Below are 20,839 nucleotides of genomic sequence, written 5' to 3' on the forward strand. Positions count from 1 at the left end.
GGTACACATCTCTTTCCTGTGATCGTGACTCTTCAGGAACCGTACGCACCACGTGTGTTCAGGTGGGATCACAGCAGCAGGTTTTTCTACCCTTAGACTGACAAAGGATACGAACGTTTCCACAGCTCTGTTGTCAAACAGGCGTGGACTGAACGGGGTGGAAGGTAAACTCTCATGAGTTTCAGGAGATGGCAGATTTCCACACTGGACGAGGAGAGGAACGGTCTTCCTAAATAGTTGGGAATAATCAAAGAGCTGATGACTCTCTATGCTCCTTTTTTTTCGGGGTTGAATTACCGTGTGCCTTGTGTGTTAGCTACCTGTAGCACAGCAGGTCCTTAACTTCTTACCGGGGAGGCTATAAGAAACATTTGTTCCAGAAGCTAATTTGCTTCCTAAGTAATTAAGCAGTATTCAGTGTTGGCTTCGAGAGACTGCAGATTACCCTGAGGTGCTTACAGAACTTTGCTTATATGCTATTTTTGAAGTTCTGGTTTTATATCACCCTATATAAGTAAAGATTAATAGTAATGCTTCTATGTCTGATGCAAGTGAATGTTTATTAATTCTTCCCAGACTTGAATTTACTGTTAATTTAGAAATTTTGAGGTGACTGCAACTTCATTAGTGAAGTTCAAAGACTTGTTGTCAGTAGTTTGATAAGGTCATGAGAAATCTTTTTGAATGATAACAGTATAATGTTTTTCTTTTTAGCTCCAGGGTTTAAGCCACAATGTTATTTTTACTTTGGATTCTCTCTTAAAAGGAGACTTAAAAGGTGTTAAAGGGGTAAGTGTTGAAAACTAGCTTTTTATTTAGGGAAATGTTTGTAGCTTCAGGTGTCTTGTGACTTTTTGCCGTTCCCCCATGAGATTACTTCTTCTGTTGGCATCCATTAATATTCTGTATGCAGTCCAAAGAGCAAATTCAAAATTGGCCTGACTGTGGTGCTGCTTTAGAATTTCATTGTAAATTCCTGTCTTAAGCTGCACAGGAAAGCAATACTTTACAAGAGTCAAAAATAATATTTTTTCCAAACTACTGTCTGAAAAGTTTTAAAAGAAAACAGTATTTTCGTTGCTATTTGTAACTTGATATCTTAACTGTGAAAACACAGTTTAAAAAATGTTCTAAGCAAACTTTCTGTTTCCTAAGGACCTCAAAAAGCCTTTTGACAAAGCCTGGAAGGATTATGAAACCAAATTGTAAGTATTTTTCTCTCTCTTCCCCCCCCGTCCCCCCACCTTTCTCCTTTTCTTTCCACTCCTGGTCCTAAACTACGTACTGTATCTGTGGATGTAAATGTGGATGTGAGCAAGACCTCTTTTCTGTGAATCTCTCTTCTGCACTAATAGAAAGAAAATATTTCTAAGTGCTCTGTGAAGTAGTTAAATGACTGCCTGATGTTTCTTTAGTAAAGAAGATAATACTTAACCTTGTAAAGTGAATCGTGGAGATTTCAGATGGCATTTACACATTCTGACAACCACATACATAAAACTATCGATAGTAAAAATGATGTGATTTGTATGTTATCGTATGTTGCAGAATTGTGTGTTTTTGATAGGCAAGAATTTTAGTGCAGTTGATGTGACTTCTAAAATAGCTGTGGTTTTAAAAATATTTTGTTGCTATAATACCTGTCTTCTGTGGGTAAAAAATGACTTATAAAAATAGGAGGTTGGAAACAATAGTTTCCAACTAGCATAATGGTCGCAGAGCTGTTGGTGGAATTGTTCAGAATGCTCTCAAGGAAGTGATGGGCAGTTGCTTTATCAGAACTCAAGAGCTCTCAGGAATTAATTCATATTTTGTAACCTTTCATTTATTCCTCCCTTTAATCCTATTATTAGCTTTGTTTCATTTATGTCTGACCAGGAGGGGAGAAAAGCAATGAAAGGAAAAGTCAGGCCACTAAGAACTGCTGAAATATTTATTATCAGCAGTGTTGTAATTTTCTTACCTACATATAGTAACTTTTGCCTTCAAAATTCATTACAATGTTAACTCCTTCTGAAAAACTGAACTGGAAAGGAGGTTGTTCCTAATCCAAGGCAAAAAGGAGATTCCTGCCCCAGAAGTGCATCATTGTTCTCAGTTGAGCGTTGGGATTTACATGCAGAATTGGGTTTTCTGTTCCTTTTTAGTTAATTAGTTCCTACAGATATTGCGTGTTTTGCAGAAATATTGAATAGTTTTCTGTAAACTGCAAAGTGGTTTAAAAAAAATAATATTTCTGCCTCTCAAATTGCTGTATGTAAAATCAGGGATCTCTTTGCCAGCCTATTTATACCAAATGCAGTTAAACAGAACTTAGGAGACAGGTATCTCGTACAAATTCAATGCGTGGAACCTTCTGTGGAATTCTTTTCTGAATTTGGGAAGTTTACAGGAAGCTGCCTGTTGTCTTGTTACTATTTTTTTTTTTTCTCTTGTGAGCAAATTTCATTTGGGCTGAGTAAGACCAAGATGTCCCTTAAATTTCTTAGACAGCCCAATTTCCCAGAACTTGTTCAAGACCCAAATATCAAGTCAAGGTTAGAGGTGCAGTGATGAGAAGTGCTTAGTTCTACATGCAAACATTATGCCTTTTTTAGTTGGAGAAAAGCAAGAGTTCAAAACTGAATAAATTAATCCTTCTTAATTTTTTTTTTTTACCCAGCAAGGAGTACCGGCCTAATAAACACACAGGGCTTTGTCACTTCACAGAAGTACACCTTCAGTCTTATTTTTCTCAGGATGGCTGTTCAAGAAGAAAGATTATTTTTTTTAAAGGAAATCAAAAAATTGTTTTGATTTTTCTACTCTGTATTGGAAATCTGAGTTTGCTTACGAATGGAGCGCTCGGTTAGTCTGCCGTGTAGATCTGTAAGGACAGCCACACTGTAAAGCTAAGTAAAGGCTCAGGATGGCCTCTTAGTTCCACAGCTGCCTTTCACTATATCAGAATTTCAGCGTTGGCTTTCTTTGAAAATGTAATGACTGGAAGTCCTGTCCTTTAGCATAGGTGTTAAACTTCATATGCTGCTTCATAGTTTTTCTTAATTCCTGCCTTGTGAGCATGAAATGTATTTGATTAAGATATTCTGCTGTTGTCCTGCCAAGTCGGTAGTTTCTTATATGCATGCTTTACACTGCAGTATATAGAGATGAAGGCTATGAAGGGCATCATATAGAAAGAATGAGGGGTTTTAATAATTTTTTCCCTAAGTAGCATACAAACTAGAGAAAAGAGTTAAAGGGTGAAAGAAAGGAAGGGCAGCTTCATGACTTCATTACTTCTGGACACTTTATGATACCAAATGCTATATATTTTTTAGAGGAACTCATCTTCGTAATGTCTTATTTAATATTTCTGGAATATTCGTTTCTTCCTAAATAATACTAGATCACATGGCAGTAGAAGAAATTCTCTAAAATGTTTTCTAATTAAAATTTCAGTACAAAAATTGAAAAAGAAAAAAGAGAACATGCAAAACAGCATGGGATGATAAGAACTGAAATAACAGGAGCCGAGATAGCAGAGGAAATGGAGAAGGAAAGGCGGCTATTTCAGCTACAGATGTGTGAAGTAAGAACCAATTTCAGCTTTTAATTAAAACACCATAACTTGAAAGTACCTTGTGGGCCTTCCTTAGCGGTGATGAAGTCTACTTTGTCGTTTAATGGGGGTGGAGGGAGGAAATTATTTCAATGTCACATAGTCCAGCAATATAAAGATAATTATTTCAGCAACTCCGTACAAAACTTGGCTTTCTTTTCTTTTATTCTTTTTCTTTGTTTTTACATGATCATGCTAAGGTTCTTGGGCTGAAAATATACTATGGAAATATTTCTTGTTTGTTCAAGTTTATGGTTGAGTAGTTCAGGGAGTATTTTTGTGTCTCTTGCAGCACGCTTTCTGAAGCCTAACATTTCTAATGAAGTCATATATGATAGTGATACATTAGTTGTATAAAACTGCTTTTTATATTAATAGTTCTTTTTATTACACTTTAGTGGCAATTACTTTAAATTGCATAGTATTTCTATTTTTAGAGTATTTCAGTGATTACTGCAGTGCATTAAAAAAAGAGGCGTCTTCAGCCAATTGTAAAAGATGAAACTTTTTCCTGAAGTTGTTTTATGTTTTGGGCTGTTTGAATTTTTCAGGAATGGCCAAATAAACTGTTACCTGGTTTGTATTTTGCCTAACTGTGCTGGACTGCTGGCTTAGGAGTCAACACCCAGGTTAAACTTAGAGATAATTCACTGAGCAAATGATGTTTATTGATTGAAAACTGTTAAAGCGTGTGAGACGTGATTATCAACATGTTTTTTACTGTCTATACAGTATCTAATTAAGGTTAATGAAATCAAGACAAAAAAAGGTGTGGACCTTCTGCAGAACCTTATTAAATATTATCATGCACAATGCAAGTAAGTGAAAAGCTTTTAAGCTTCAGTTACAATTTTCTTTTTCACACGAGTGTTTTGTTTCCCTTTGTTTTGAATTTCTTTTGGTTACATCAGGAGTTTTTATCGTAACTGTAATCCGCCAGGTGTCTGCAACTTCATCCTACTAGGCTGTAGTATTTCGGCAGAGAGGATGAAAGTGAGTGAGTGGGGCAGGGGAGTGATGGAGAAAGAGGCCAAGGGGAAGCCTTGCATGTTGTGTACAAAATTAATTTTAGTTCCTGAGGCATAGACCTAGAATGTAATTTTAGAAATAGCTTTTTTTAATCTATTTAGTAGTTTTTAGGTTTTTATGTAAATTGTAAAACCATTGTGAAAGCCAGTAATTTCTTTGGAATTCCTTGAGGTGAAACTGGTAAGATATGGCCTTGTCATCAGGAGAACCACAGAGGCGAAGATACAAGAACTTCTACTTAAGTTAAATACAGGAACAAGATTTTCATAGGATCGTAGAAACATTTTGGTTGGAAAGGACCTTTAAGATCATCAGGTCCAACCATTTTCCAAACACTGCCAAGCTCACCGCTAAACCACGTCCCTGAGCACCACATCTATACGTCTTTTGAACACCTACAGGGATGGTGACTCCACCACCCCCCTGGGCAGCCTGTTCCAATGTCTAACCGCTCTTTCAGTAAAGAAATTCTTCCTAATATCCAATCTAAACCTCCGCTGGTGCAGCTTGAGGCCATTTCCTTTTGTCCTGTCATTAGTTATTTGGGAGAAGAGACCAATACCAGCCTCACCACAAGTTCCTTTTAGGTAGTTGTAGAGAGCAGTAAGGTCTCTGTGACTTAAGAAATTACCAAGGGGAAACGTGTTGACTAAAAATAAAAACAAGCTAAAGTATATTCTTTCTAATTTGATGATTGTTAGAGTCACAGTGATGTATCTCCTGTGCTGAAAGATATTGTACTTTAAAACTACTAGGAAGGGGGGTTTTGTTGTGTTTTTTTTTTGTTTGTTTTGTTTTTGTTCTTCTGTGGGGTGGGGGTGGATTTCTTTGTTTCTAAACATGGGAGGAGCTGGATATGTTTTACTGGTTTTGCTGGTTTTCTCCACAAGACAATCTACTGTGTGTTGTGAATTATATGTATTCCTCAGAAATCACGGGTATTTTTCCTTACAGTTTCTTCCAAGATGGCTTGAAAACAGCTGATAAACTTAAACAATATATTGAAAAGTTGGCTGCTGACTTATATAATGTAAGTTTACTTATAAGTAGTTTAATGTCTGGAAATGGAAATATTTTGTTTATGTGAGTACATTTTAGATGTGACAGCAAGGGTGTAGATTTCATTTGGGTCTTATCAATGAAAAGTGTGTGCTTTGAAACTTTGATTGTAGCTAGACTGAGGAAAAAACCATCTTGACTATTCTAAACTTTGTATTCTGTTTTTACAGTTATTAGGAAAAGTGGCGTTCATTCTGCTACTAATGTAATGTTGTATTAAAATAAAACTAACTTAAAGTGGGAGTCTTTGAATCAGATTTAATCATTAGCACTAATTTTAGCTACCACTTTCATTTTTCAAAAGCAAACTGCTTGGTGATAGCACCGCAGTTTTTAAATGAATTAACTTGTGCTGTTCACTGAAGGCAAGTAACGATGTGGAATCAAAGCCCACTTGTCACCCAAGTGCTTTTGTATTCTATAGTCAGAATTACAATAATCCCATTTGCTATTGTAGTTTGTGGCTAAATTAAACTGTATTTTCATTCCTTAAGTCGTCTGTCAAGCTTATTGGAGTTATTTCATTAATATTTCAGAGACTATTTTAGTTGTATTAGATATAGTGAACCATTAAAGCGTAACAACAGAGTATACGGAGTTGTACATTCATTTAGCAATACATGCATAGAAAGTGAATACATAAGAATGGATGAGTCCATGAAAATAAACTCAAATATTACAGCAACATAAAATAGTTCAGCTGGATGTTCAGGACATCTAAAATGGTATATTGGAATGCATAAAAAATTAAAATTAAAGTTGCATCCAGAAAGCATATAATGGCAGTCCCTTTCCATAGATAAAGCAGACACAAGATGAAGAAAAGAAACAACTTACTGCTCTTCGTGATTTGATAAAATCTTCTCTGCAGCTTGATCAGAAGGAGGTAAATAATTTAGATGTTATTCTTGGAGATAATGTGAATTCATTAATTCTGTATTCAGAAGTTGGTTTAATTGATGTTCAATTTTGTAGTTATTGGTTCAAAAGAGTTGGACTTTGATCATTATAACAAAACTGATATTTAGAATGTTTAACTGCGTATCAAGAAACAATAGTTTTAGGTTAATTTTCTGTTTCCATTTTATATATGACAATAAATTAATTGGGTTTTTTGTGTAATCTGATATTTTTATTAGTTTTAATGTACTACAAGAACAGTCGTAGTGGATCAGATAAATGCTTCATCTAGCCCAGTATCCTGTTCTTGATAATGATAAAAAATGAGTCCTGAGGAAAAAATACGAAGGGATGGGGTGCACGGTTCTTTCTTACGTCCCGCCATCCTGCAGCCAGATTGTGGTCAGAAGTTTCCTGACCTAGATGACCCTGAGTAAGCCGTAATGAGAACCGGAGGCTTGCCTTTACGTGTGGTTTCTGTGTTACTATTCATCTGCTAATGGATTTTGTGACGTTGTTCTCTTTCCCAAATCACCTTTGCTAATCCTGGGTGTTAACCAGATAGCAGTGGCTGAGACAGGGCAGTTAAAAAGCAAAATACATCCTCGGTTGCACTGGTATCAGAAGTGAAGGGGAAGCATGCAATGCCCGTTGCAGATGTTCTGGAGTACTCCTTGAACTAGGAGTTAGGATATAATATATACCGCAGCTTTTACCTGGGATATTGTGACTTTTTCCAAATCATAGTGTCCGAGAGTCAGAAATACTGAATATCCTGTAGTGAAGCTGGGTCTTGGAGGGAGTGGGGTGATGGAGGGCAGGGGGTCACTTTCCTTCAGGAAAAGATCACTTACCCTCTCTTCAGTTTTTTTCTGAGGTAAATAAAATATTAGTATTTGCCAGGTGTCTACTCAGCTTATTAAATATTATTAAGCATGAATTATTATTCTAATGAAACATTAGGCAGATGCCATTCTGCTGCATGTATGTGATCATCCACATATGTGGTTGGGCAGTATTTTAATATCAAATATACATAAGAATATCATTTACAACCAGATGTACTGAGCCAGTTAAGTTTCCAATAGCAATCAGTTATGGATTTTTAGAGTAAAATGCAGGGCAATAAACACTGATGCTTCCCCAGAATACTTTCCCATTAGTAGCTTGCAGTCTTGCCACCACCCTGTTAATTTTCCTTCTTTGACTTTGTCCAGTTGCTTTTTGAAGCAGTGTGAACTGTCGGCTTCTGTTACAGCTGTGTCTTTCCCACCATCGCTGCACGTTGTGTGGAAAAATCTTTTTCCTTTTATATGTTTTGAACGTTCAGATTTGCATACATTACTCAAGGTGGAAGTGCTTGTGAGTTTATGGTAGAATCGCTAAATCATTTCTGATCTTTGTTTTTTTTTTCATACAAGTCCTAACATTGACTTGCTTTTTGGCAAGTGCTTAGTGCAGTGAAGGAGTTGTGTAAAGTTTAATCAGCTGTAAAGCTAAAACCATATCATTCTGTTTCTGGATGTTAATAGTCAACTCACAGTATCTTATTTTTCCCCTCTGCATCATTTTGCATTTGTTTATGCTGATCTTCCCCGGTCAGTTATTGCCAACTTACTGTCGTAAGGTCCTTGAGAAATTATTCAGTCAGCCTTTCTTTGGGTATCCTGAATAATTTAATACCATCTAGCAAACTTTGACAGTTTACTGTTCACCCTTTTCGAGGTTGTTTCAGTGTTAGATACCACATGTGCTGGCACAGCTTTCTGTGAAACTCATTTGTTTATTTCTTGCTTTTTAACTTGTTAGCTCGTCAGAGGACTTTTCCTCTTGTCCTGTAGCAATGTAATTCTTTCCCTTTCGTAAGGAACAGTAAGTGCCCATTGAAAATCCAGGTACACAGTATCGCTCTGATTTCTCAGGTTTGTCTACTTGCTGATTCCTTCAGAGAACTCCAGGAGACTTTTGAGACATAACCTTTCTGTACAAAAGCTGCACTGATTTTTCCAGTATATAGAATCCTAAATGCACTCCTAAAAGTAGTTTTCATTAAATTGCCCTTATGTGGTGTGAAGCTCACTTATCTTTACTTCCCTGGAATTCTTCTGGAACGTCGTAAAAATAGGATTTTAGTAACTAGGGCAAGTAAATATTTTTATGGGCTTTCGTCTGATTTTGCAGGTAGCACATTGTGATTATGGCTACTGGGTGTAGATAAATGGCTTAAAGTTAGTAAACTACTTCAAGTGGAATCGCAGTTCACAAGGAATGGTTGATAAGTCCTTTCTGGTGGTGGTTTTCTCCTTTTCAGTACTTGCCTATGTGTATTGTCGTAATGTGGATGTACGTTATATACTATATAAATTTGGCTGGAAGGCTGTTCCTCTCCCTGCATCTTTAATCCCATCGTTCAGAAGGACCAGACAACCTTATAACACACTGCACGTGGTTTTTAGAATTTCTTTGATGTCACAGATGGTGACAGGAGCACTACGGAACACCTTTGAATAGATCCAAACTTATTGTAAGACCTGCCAGCTTGTTCTGGTACTCAGTTTTCCCTTGTCTCATTTTCTACACTCTTTCCCTGTGCTCTGTTTGATGTTGTTTTTTTTTTTTCCTCCATCTCCAATGTGCACATGGACCTACTAGATCTCTTCCATAATACTTACAGAGCTTCCCATACATGTGTTCCGTTTGTAATCTCCCTCGTATCGAAATCACTCGGAATGTAAGTCACGCTCGTTCTCCATCCTCAGCCCCCAAAGCTGAACAGAGAGCATTAGATTCCAAGAGCTGTTTGGAGATAACTTTAAATTCGAAAGTGTTTTTATGAATCTATCCCAACACTCAGAGGAACAAGACCTGCTCTCTTCTCGTGTCCCTTTTTCTTCCACAAGCTGATTATCTGGGAAGCAAAGAAAAATACCTCCTCCTCTTCTGGCTGCTGTGTCTGTTGTTAAGCTCAAGCTACTTGGTAATCAGCCAGTTCTTAGAAATAAAGTAGGACAAACAGGTTCTTCTTTGTTCCCCTGTATTGTATGTACATGGCTGCACACAGTCCAAGTCAGGTTTCAAAAGTTGCTCACAGAGTAATATGAGGTAGAAGAACTAAATGAAATGTTTGGGGGTTTTGGCTACCTTTTTCCTGGATGTGTAGCAAAAATTATTCTCTTTCAGTGGAAAGTAACCTCATTTAGAGTATAAAAATTTTAAAAATGAAATTCTGAAACGTAGATCGATGTTGTAATAAAGTAGCTTCACAGGCATCAGCAAAATAAACTATGCCGTTTTTCTGACTTTAATTATAGTGTAGACAAATCCTAGGACTTGAAAAAGCTGTGTGCACTTATGTATGATATCTATATAAATTTTTTTCTGATAAATATAAAAAGAAAGTGGCTTGAAGAGAATGGAAATTGTGTCTTAGAAGAAAAAAGAGCAATAGTGTGATTTTTCAGATATTTGGGGAAATCATGGGAGAGAGAGATCTGCTGTAATGAAAGAATCCACTGTTTTGGATAAAATAACCATTTGATCACATTGAGGTTCAAGTGTCTCTTTCAAAATCAACGTGAGGACTTTCACTCGTGATTCTGCTACGTTACATGAGTCAGAGCATAACGATGCTGACAGATATTGAGGAGCTTGATAAAACAATGTCTCTGTTATTTAGGTGTTCAGTGTTTTAATCCTGAAATAGCATGCCAGCATTCATTACTCATTAGTTAAGTGACAGCAAAACTTGAAGACACGTGGCCTGGGTTTCACCAGTCAGCTCTCCATCGTTGTGTGTATCTGAATCTTCACGTATGTAAAGCTGGGCTTTATTACTGGGACAGATGGCCTGGTTGGTTGTGCTTAAGAATACATTTTCCCCCTTATATTAGTGCATTATAATCTCACCGTTGGAAAACGTATGGATTAATGGAAATATTGAACATGAAATTAATGGGATTTTCTCTGGTGGATTTGTAAAAATTCAGAAGTGATCTTAACCAAAAATTACCTTGGCAGGGAAGCAGTTTGACATAGTAAAATTGAGGCCCTGGTTGTGTGTAGTTTTAAGTTTCTTCGACCCTTTGTGCAAGAGGAGTGAGGTGAAACTAGTGATTCCTGTCCAAATTACGCGTTCTGCCACCAACATCTAATGGAGTTGCCATTAGATAAATTATCCTTCCTCCCCATCTCAGACTGACTTGCTGTAACAGATGGCAAAAGAGATTCCTGTGTGGCTGTTAAATCTGTTAAAGCATTTGGGATCTTTTTGAATTGAAAATAATACGTATGGGAAAATTACTCTTCAGCACCCATACTTTCGTTCTGGAAAAAACCACTGATGGACTCAATGAGCTAACCTCATTCCCTCACTTTCGAGGTCTCCTAATGCAACTCTTGTTTTACCACTGCCTGCATTCAAGGTGTTGATTTAGCGTTATGGACATCGGTAATGCTCTTACACGTTTTGCTGGAGTACTTGTCCTTTCATCGGTGAAAGAACTATTACTGTAATCCTTGCAATGACCTGGTTCTTGGAAAAGCACATCTTGACAATCTTTCCATCTTGGGTTGCACAGAAGCGCTGGTGCCGTAGCTCCTCTGCGGAAGTACCGTTTGCTGTGGCTCTGTTAGGGGTGATGTCTGTGGTTGCCACTGTGTACTGTCCTGGTATCAAGTTGTGGCGGTTTCTGTTTCTTTGCACAGAGTTGTCTGATTTTTGTAAAATGACTGGGGTTTAAAGCTTTGGTGAAAAATATTTTAAGGGATAGTAGTGTAATTTTAATTGTGTAAAGTGTTTATTTTGTGTGTTTAAAAATGCTTATATGTTAAGAAGCTCAAATTTTAAAGGATAGCAGGCCTTTAATACAGGTTTCTATTCCCTATTTTTGTATATTAATTATTGTTACAAATGTAACAGCTTTACATGGAATAGGACTAGTCCTTGGAATCATCTTTTCTGTCTGTTTTGTTAACTATTTCTTTACATTTGTATTTATTTCCCCAAATCTCCATCTGATGTGCTCTCTGGAACAGGAATTGTGTCTCATTACATTCTTTTCTCTGCTAATACCAATAGGACCCTAAACGGAGTTCGAAATTAGAACAAATGAGCTGCTTCCTGTGATGGTGTAAACACTGAACTGCTGACAGCACCTTGCACGTAGCAGCTTTCGTGCTGCTTCCAGTCACAACTGCCAGTTTTACCGAAGCAGTTCTCTCTGAACTCCTATGACAAATTTGTTGCCAAATAAAAACAGTTGTAAAGACCCTGAATAAAATAGGAGGGAATAATCTTCAGTGTAAATTGGTTTTTGTAATTGTAAGAAACTGTGCTTTGAAAGAGAAAAGGTTGTAACCAAGGGAGTAAGTGAAGTTCCCATTGTTTTGACTTTTTGTGGGACTTTCTCAGATGTTTTGCAGATAATTGTTGCACAGCTACATTTAAAACTGTATCAATGCATCCTTAATTACATCTTTTTATATAGATTTGCAAAAATTAAGTTAACTTTGGGCCTGATCTTTTTCAATGGAAATTCAGAATTCGCTCCAGTTTGGTGGAGGATACAATATAGATATCATCTTAGACAACTGATATGTAATAAAGACTGGAGAACATTTAATCCTGTGGTCATCTGAGTTGCTTTTTGAAGCCGATGTCATATATGGAAGGTTGCACAGAGTTTTAAGGTGTTTGTTACTTAATCAGAAAAAGCACCGGTGTGCCTAAAAACGTAGTTCTTGCCTTCTATCTGGTAGTGTTTTTAGAAAGGGGAAAAATTGTTTTACTAGGTATGGGGGCTATAAAATTTATGTTCAAGGAACATGGTTTTTAAAATAAAATAATAATTCTTGTTTTAAATTATTTGCTTTCTCTTTCCTGTATTGCTTTTGCCTTTCGTGATCGAAGTCTAGGAGAGTAAGTCAATGTTTTAATGAATTTTGGGGGAATTTGAATTTTTTTTCTGATGTGCTTATAACAAGTTAATCCATTTCACTGAATTGTTTCACTAGATCAGGCCAAAAGTTATTTCAGTTGACTTCATTCGCTAAAACTCGTGAATTAAATACATATTTTTAATTTGATTTTTCAAAAAAGTTTTGTTTATCTGTGTGTTTCTGTATATATGCATGCTATATTCGCTTGCTTGCTTTTTGAAATTTTATCTTAGCCTTTACTCTTAATTGTAAGATTATATGCTATATTAAGTTTCTGTATTTTTAAAACTCATTATTTTTAGATGCGTATTTGCATCGATACTGTACTAAAAACACTTAGTGAAGTAATCGAGTCTTGGACGTGCAGTTATTTCAAGATCACATGGTGTAAAAGGAAGCTCTCCTGTGGATGTAAAACATCCATTAGGAGTTCGTTCTCTTTTTTTTAATCTTTATTAATTTGTGAAGTTGTGATAGAGAAGTAGAGTAAAATAGGCTTAAAGGCTAGGGAAAATTACTGTGCACATCAGGAAACATTAATGGTGTTTTTCCCTTTTTTTTAGGATTCACAGAGCAGGCAAGGAGGATATAGTATGCATCAGCTTCAGGGGAATAAGGAATATGGCAGTGAGAAGAAAGGTTATCTCTTAAAGAAGAGCGATGGGTATGTTCTTGGAGTGCATAGCACATAGTGAGAGCTCTTACTGTGTTTGTGCACTGGTTTTTATTGTTTTCTACTGTGGGTGCTTAAGGCACGTTCTCCTAACGCGCGTGCCGCAAGTATTCAGGAATGTCACCGTTCAAATCTGAACACACTGAATTTAATAGAGTAGATATAAAAAGCATGACAAGCAGTCGTAAAAAAAAGTCATATTAAGAAGGCGGCTATTGTCGTTATAAGTCTCTAAAAGGTGGTTAGGACCTGTCATAAATCTCCAATTTTTGTGAAGCATTTAGTAAAATTTTGACTGCATGTGTTAGTTTCTCAAGGCTAATCTTCTCAAAAAGTTAATGGGATTAACGTGTGTTTTGAAATCATGTCTAGTTACGGATTTTGTTGTTGTTGTTCTCATGTAGGTTGAGGAAAGTATGGCAAAGAAGAAAGTGCACTGTTAAAAATGGAATTCTTACTATATCACATGCAACGGTAAGTTACTTTTAAACCTTTTTATTAAAAAAATACTATAATATCCCAGTGAATTGGTATTAAATGTTGGTGTTAATCTGGTATTATGAAAAAGATACCACTTCTGCTTCCAACTGTTGAAGTTCTGTGGATTGTCAGAAGCTGGAGACTGACTTATAGAAGTGTTGTTATACTTGCTCTGTTAAAATTTTCCCCTAGTTGTCTGCTGGTGACCAGTAGTGGGAACAGTGCTTCAGGTTAATGGAGCAGTTACCTCTGTTCTGACTGTGTCTGTGAGACAGGGCATGTGATTCAGCTGAATGAAATGCAGTGTCTGCATCAGAGCAGGTTCCTGTAGACTCTCCTCTTAGCCACTGGAGAGCTGGTCAGTGTGGCCAAAGGAGTCTGGGTAGATTTGGTCAGGTGCCATAATCTCAGTTCTGGCTGTTGACTGTACTGGAAGACCAATAACTAGCTCATACATAGATGTCTGCATTACAGATGTTTTATTCCTACATAGGATGTTAACTAAAACATTTTCATGCCTACACATTCATTTTGTAAAAACATTAAAATTGTTTAACTAATCAGAGTGAGAAAATGAGAATAAAGGCTGGTTTGAAATTACTTTCAAAACTTCCTGTGGACTGTATGCGGTGAGTGAACTCTTCTTTAGCCTTCTAAAATTTTCCTTCATTTTTTTCCCCACTGCTATAGCTTATGACAGTTGATTTAATGCTTAAATGTATTTATCAATAATTTGACAAGAAAATGGCAAGTGTATTGAACAGACTTTTCATTGAATACTTCAACTGGTTTTACTCATAAAGATTGTCAGGGTGTATCTGTGAAGCACGTGATTTGGGATCTTGGGAAGTGTTTGATATGAGGGGTTATTGATAGTCTGACAGACGAGCATTTGAACGTGTTAATATTTTGAGTGCTTTCAACTAAAACTGAAATTTTAGAAAGTTTTGATCATAGTGAGTTGTGGGGATCAGGCATGTATCATAAGTATTTTCCTGGGAATGCTAAACCCTGAGGAATCAACAATGTTATCATGCTGGAGGCAGTCCTAAAACTGTTTTGTGGCAGTAAGGCACAAAGTTGTTGCAAACAAGAGTTGGATATGGTACCGTTGCATCACCCTTTTTTCCCCTTGGCCCTAAATTCCACTGATGGCTGCAAATTTCAGTGCCCACAGTTAACTACCTGTCTGAAGCCAGTTAGAGGGAAGTCACTACATTGTATACTGGAGTGTTGGGGGTTTTTTAATGGCTAGGAAGTTATCCTCACCTCCTTTGAGGAATCTCTTAGTAAAATTATGTATACCAAGACTAGTAATGGTTCAGTTATCACCATTAAAAAAAAAGAAATTGTGTATTGTCAAGCTCAAGTCTTACCAGTTTAGAATTCTTTGAATTCCACTATTGATTGGAGTTTTCCTTTTCTTGTGTTTAGCTGTGTAAAAGCAGCCCATTTGCTCTTTTCTGTTGCAGTGCCGAAAGGAAAGTAATTTTCTTGTTTTCAGTGATGAAAAGTTCATACCAGTCTATTTGAGAATAAACTTCAAAAACAGAGACTCCAATTACATATTTACTCCTTCAGAGAATTGTTGCTCCTTAAGTGTCAAAAATACTGCGTTGATGAGCTTGTTCTGACAAACATTTCGCAACGTGGGAATTGCACTTTGAGGGGTTTTTTTGTTTGCTGGTTTTGCGTTACTTTTATCTTTGGTTTACAATTTCTAACATGAACAACTTGCAAAACTCAGTTCAGAAGTATTTACCGATAACTGACCTCTCATGTTTAATTTTTGTCTGCCAGCTGTAGTAACTTTAATTCAGAATTGCTATGGTTTCAAATAAACCTGTATAAACCCAAAAATACTTCAGAGACACAATTAGTTATCATGTCTTAAGTAAGCTAATTACAGCAGACAATATTAGCAGCTGTGTTTCTTCTAGGTCGTGAAACTCCAGACCTCCAGCTTCCCACTTCCCTTTTAAAGCTTTAGGATTATGTGTCTGATTTATTTAAAATGGGAGGGAAAATTGGAATATGGGTATGCTGTAATGAAAGATTGCATAATAGTTTTAGTATTGTTTGTGAAACACAATAAAAAACTTCAGTATAAGCATGTCCTAAATTAAGCTTTATTCCTTTAATCCCTTTCAAATAGTCACGAAGAGTTGCCATGAAGATTTTAATTCTGTTTAGATTTAGCAATCTGTCCATTCTGACAGACCAAGTCAGACAAAATCATGCTGCTCTCAAGCGTTTTGAGAGTGTACGTGTACGCATGCCCACGCTTTAAATTAATATCAGACATGCCCGCTCCCCGGAAAGGAAAAATAATCCTAAACCAAGACATTTTTAAAGTAAAAGAAATTTTCTTTTTAGTCCAACAGGCAACCAGCTAAACTGAATTTATTGACCTGCCAGGTGAAGCCAAACGCTGAAGATAAGAAGTCTTTTGATCTAATATCACGTACGTAGCAACTTTAGTACTATCTTGCATTATGTGGCATTTCTAGAAACATCATCACAAGATACTGTGAGTCAAAATTCAGGTCTGTATCCAGACACATGCAGTGCCTCGTGAGTGTTCAGATCCCTCTAGTTTTGAAGATGGGTTGAAAGGACAAGAGCCCTTTTTGTGTGTATCACAGCATCACAGAATGGTAGGAGTTTGCAAGGGACCTCTGGAGATCATCTGGCCCAACTCCCCCTCCAAAGCAGGTTAGCCTCGAGCAGGTCACACAGGACTGTGTCCAGGCGGGTTTTGAATATCTCCAGGGAAGGAAACTCCACAGCCTCCCTGGGCAGTCTGTTCCAGGGCTCTGCCACCCTCAGGGTAAAGAAGTTCCTCCTCATGTTTGTGCCCGTTGCCGCTTGTCCTGTCCCTGGGCACCACTGAAAAGAGCCTGGCCCCATCCTCTTGACACCCACCCTTTAGCTATTTATAAGTGTTGATAAGGTCCCCTCTCAGCCTTCTCTTCTCCAAGCTAGAGAGCCTCAGGTCTCTCAGCCTCTCCTTGTAGGAGAGATGCTCCAGCCCCCTAATCATCTTCGTAGGCCTCCCAAGTATGTATGTGTGACGTAAGTACTGGTCATTTGTGACAAGCCTTGAAATGCAGCACATGTGCTGTTCCCCTTCAGTTCAGAGAGATGCTTAACAGCTTAGTGGAACGTACGTAAGCTATAGCCACCAGGTAATGGTGGCTGTGACGTGTCTTCTCAGTGTTACAGCTCCTGTGATTTCCCTTCTTCCCACTTTGGACTTGTACAGGAGGTATTTGTATCCAGTCTGATCTTAAAAACACTTTTGAAGTCTGTGAGTCAGCTTACTGTTTTCAGTCTTTACATATATAATATTAAACAACAAACAGTTCCAACATTCTATATTTGCAAGAACAGTCTATGAAACCTTTGAATGTGAGAGATAATACCCGTTATCTCTCCTTTATCGGCTCTCAGTTCGCATCTCATCCTTTTGTTAGTAAAAAGATGTTTCTTAACCCACACAGAGGGAAAAGTATATAATGGGGACAAATTCATTTTGCCCTTTTCTGCTACTCATGTTTCAGATTTGACTTCAGAAGGGCAAAATTTGATTCATCTGCTTATTTATCTTGAATGTTTCTAAACATAAGACTTTTGAAATATGTACTTTTTGGTGTAAATCAAAATTCACAATTTCATCTTTCTGTTTTGTTTTGTTTTGTTTTTTTTTGAATTGTTTTCCATAGCTATGAATAAAGTATTAAAGTTGCTGGTTAAGAGCAATTGCTCTTAAGGGCTTTAGTTGCCAAATAGGTTTTAGTAACAAATACGTAGGTATTTTCGATTTTATCGTGTGCCAAATCAAAAGATGTATTTATTTATTTCAGATAACAGAACATACCACTTTCAAGCAGAAGATGAACAGGAATACGTAGCGTAAGAATGTTTACATTTTTTCAAGTTTATTTTGCCAATAGAGGTGTGTAAAATCACACGTAACAGTGGAAATAGTTTTCTCAGCTAATGCCAAATTAGTGCCTGCTCTCTGTTTTTTCTGCTGTTGTGAATCTATAAATGTGAACTACTTTGTGTCAGGCTAGAGGGCTCTTTGAAAACCTTGTAACATTAAAAACAATAACAAAACAAAACCCGAATCCAACCCAAAACCCATTTAGATTGTGTACCCTGCCAGCATATGCTTCATGTGCACTTACTTGGCGTGATATAGTAAAGTAGGTTATTGGGTTCGAATTAAATTTTTAAAATTCTTATCAATTCTTTTGTCAAGTCTGTTTTGCGGTGACTTCTTTTCCTCCTGTCCCTACCTTTTCCTTTAAATTAAAAATAATAAATAGATAAAAGATGTCCATATGGCACGTACAAAATATTTACATCTTTTCTACTGTAGGCCTAAAGAGAAACAGCAAAGCCTATCTCTTCTGTACTTCAGAATTCAGTAACTCGCTCCAGTAATGCAATGTTATTTCCTTTAGGAAATGTTATTTCCTTTAAAACAATCCTTCCTCTGCTGCGTCGGCACCACTTCTTGTCCTGAGAACCATCTACCACTTTTTTCCCCTCCCGAATATTGCTCTCAGTGTCGTCAAATGTGTGTTGTGCGAAACATTACAATCTAATGCTCATCACTTGACAATTCTAGGGGTAAAGTTAACAAGCGAAGAGGGCAGCGAGCCTGAGCCTTCCAGGCTGCCTCGTTCTTCAGGACTGTTGTGCTCTTGTTGCATGGCCGTATGCTAATGTCCATGGACATGTGTATTTTAAACATATTTTTGGGAGGGTATTTCAGTTGTTCAGTAGTGCTGGGGGGCAGAGGCATTGATAGTTCAATGTTGGAAGGCAGGGATGAAATGGGAAGGCTGGAGAGTTCTTTGTGGTGCAGCTATTTCCTTCCAGAGTCTTCCAGAGCTTTGTGGGGTCTTCAGTGCTGACTGGCTGCTCATGCTTACTCTGTTCGTTCTGGAACGTAATTATTCCAGTAAGTTTCTTAGTCAAGCAGAAGACGCCGTTATTTCTGATCAGTAATGCACTTGAGTCAGAAGTTTTTTTGTCTCTGCCATAAATTAGTTTTTACTATATTTGTTGGTTTAAAAATGAATTTGTTTTTTTGTCTTAACGCATGAGCAAGGTCCCGGGAGAATACATTAGTAAGTTAATTCTTCTGCTTGGTGGGTCAATAAATTTAGTTTAGCTGGCTGCCTGTTGGACTGTTTTGGAATTGCAGGCTGGTTTTGTTTCCCATTGGAACTATAATTCCCATTTATTTACCACTAAAGTCTGATTTATCATTTTAAAGTCCAGTGGCTGAGAAAATGACTTGTCCTGGAATATTTTCATGTTGCTGCAAGTTGAAAAAGTTTCATTTAGCTAAAGAGACATTAGTTGCACCCAAGTGTTGGGATACACGCCGACTAATAAATGCTAACTGTATTTTGCTTGTGTTGGCACTGTAATCCACCAACAAAAAGGTATTGTAGTGCTACTCGGAAAATTACTTCGTTTCAGAAGGTTACTTAAGTGACCCCAGTAATGGTATGTGCTTCGAGATGCACACAGAAAATGACTTTTTTTTTTTTTTTTAGGAAAACTTTTGCAGTAACTTCAGTTAATTGAAGTTCATGAACCGGAATGACTGTTAATGTGTTGATGAAAAACTACAATATAACCAAATGTTCTGTTTTTCTTGTGCAGCCACGGAGCAGGTCCTAAATAGCATTATTATCTAAGATACCGTGCTAACAGCACCCTTTGGCTTCCAGCCTTACCGATTTAAGAGCATTCTGCAGGACCTACGTGATGTAGCTCCTCAGTTAGAGTTGTCATCCTCTTGTTCCAGTTTCCACTTGAAATGTGCATGTGTGTGCCTCCCTCTCGACCCTTTCTTCTCCATCTTGTGTTTTGTCCACCCAGCTTTAGTGCTGCTTTTGTTCTTCTTTTTCCCTTTGTGCACCAGTTAAAAAATAAAACGCATAAATAGATTTTCAAATCGCTCTCCTTCCAAACTCACACCTAAATAGAGAAAAAAGCAAGATGCGTTTCTTTATACTCTAATTTAACTGACCTTGTCTACATTTTCCTAGTAATCATTTTAAGCTGCTTCCATAATTACTTCCTCAAGCTACCTAAAAATAAAAATGATTAAAATAAATTTAAAAAGCAAATGGTTTAACGCACAAATCACTGCAGCCTCCTTCCTTTCAAACTATTTCCTTTAGTTCAGTGCATTTCTTGATTATTTTTTTTTTTTATTCAGCCAGCTGTCTGTTGAGCTTTAATTACTGCTTGACTGTCCTTCAAAATTCTCAGTGGATTATTAGTGCCTCTAGTAGATAAAGTACAGTGTATTGTGGGGATTGGAGAGTGTCAGTGTATGTTGTGTGTGTGTGTGTATATATATATATATTTATGTATATTATAAGAAAGGTAACCTCAGATCTCTAAAGAACCAGATTTTTTTTTAACATATATAATACTAGATGATTTCTAATTTTTGATGATTGTGGATAGGGCCAAACATATTCTGGACATGACCTTTTAGTTCTTTTCTACCCTCTATTTGAAGGTCAAGAGTATATCCATTTCTGTAGGAAACACCTGGGTTATAAACAAAGCTAGATGCAGAAATTTTGGTGTGAAGGAACACACATCTAAATTCAGTCTAGTGTTTAGCAACAGTCTTCAGGTATCTTGAGAAGATCGAGTTGGAAGGTCTTGATACTCATCTGTTGCTTCTTCCATAGAAAAAAAAGTTGTTTCTGAATATTTTGAAAATGATGACACTGTTCTTGTTCTGTTTATGCGTTCACCTGGAAACAACAGTGTTGTGATAGTGATTGTCAGAGGAGACAGAGATAGATTTTTTTTTTATTGCAAACCGAAAAAACTGTTAGACTGGTTGTTATTGGGAGGGAAGCTTTTATTGGCTTAGAAATACAGAAGAGAAATAAGAGGAATCTGAGTGAGAGTCTGGTCCACCTGAGATGAATGAATACTTCTGTTTCCTTCACTGGGTCCAGAAGTTGCCCACGATGCCAGATTTTTGTTTAGCCTCATGAATTTCTTCAAGACTGGGACTCTCCAGCAAACAAAATGCCTTAAAGGATCATAAGAAACTGCTGAGAGGCAGAAAAAGAAGTGTAGTATAAGATTGGACAGCCTGTCTT

The 20,839-nt window shown here is 37.1% G+C and overlaps 1 protein-coding gene across 7 annotated transcripts in view; it reads left to right on the forward strand.

Moving 5' to 3' along the window:
- ASAP1 (ArfGAP with SH3 domain, ankyrin repeat and PH domain 1) overlaps positions 1–20,839 on the forward strand; it is a 129,965-nt gene that overhangs the window by 68,064 nt on the left and 41,062 nt on the right. For 4 of the 7 annotated variants that reach the window (XM_086465485.1, XM_086465484.1, XM_086465487.1 and 1 more), the window contains exons 5-15: positions 715–789; positions 1,156–1,205; positions 3,442–3,571; positions 4,334–4,419; positions 5,585–5,660; positions 6,489–6,575; positions 12,498–12,506; positions 13,090–13,190; positions 13,604–13,673; positions 16,056–16,143; positions 17,546–17,594. In XM_086465485.1, coding sequence (XP_086321611.1) covers positions 715–789; positions 1,156–1,205; positions 3,442–3,571; positions 4,334–4,419; positions 5,585–5,660; positions 6,489–6,575; positions 12,498–12,506; positions 13,090–13,190; positions 13,604–13,673; positions 16,056–16,143; positions 17,546–17,594 — 821 coding nt within the window. The remainder of the gene's footprint in view (positions 1–714; positions 790–1,155; positions 1,206–3,441; positions 3,572–4,333; positions 4,420–5,584; positions 5,661–6,488; positions 6,576–12,497; positions 12,507–13,089; positions 13,191–13,603; positions 13,674–16,055; positions 16,144–17,545; positions 17,595–20,839) is intronic. The other 3 variants (XM_086465483.1, XM_086465482.1, XM_086465486.1) reach the window with 1 other exon arrangement.

Source organism: Leptosomus discolor, chromosome 5 (assembly GCF_034619465.1).
Source record: "Leptosomus discolor isolate bLepDis1 chromosome 5, bLepDis1.hap2, whole genome shotgun sequence".
Taxonomy (NCBI): domain Eukaryota; kingdom Metazoa; phylum Chordata; class Aves; order Leptosomiformes; family Leptosomidae; genus Leptosomus; species Leptosomus discolor.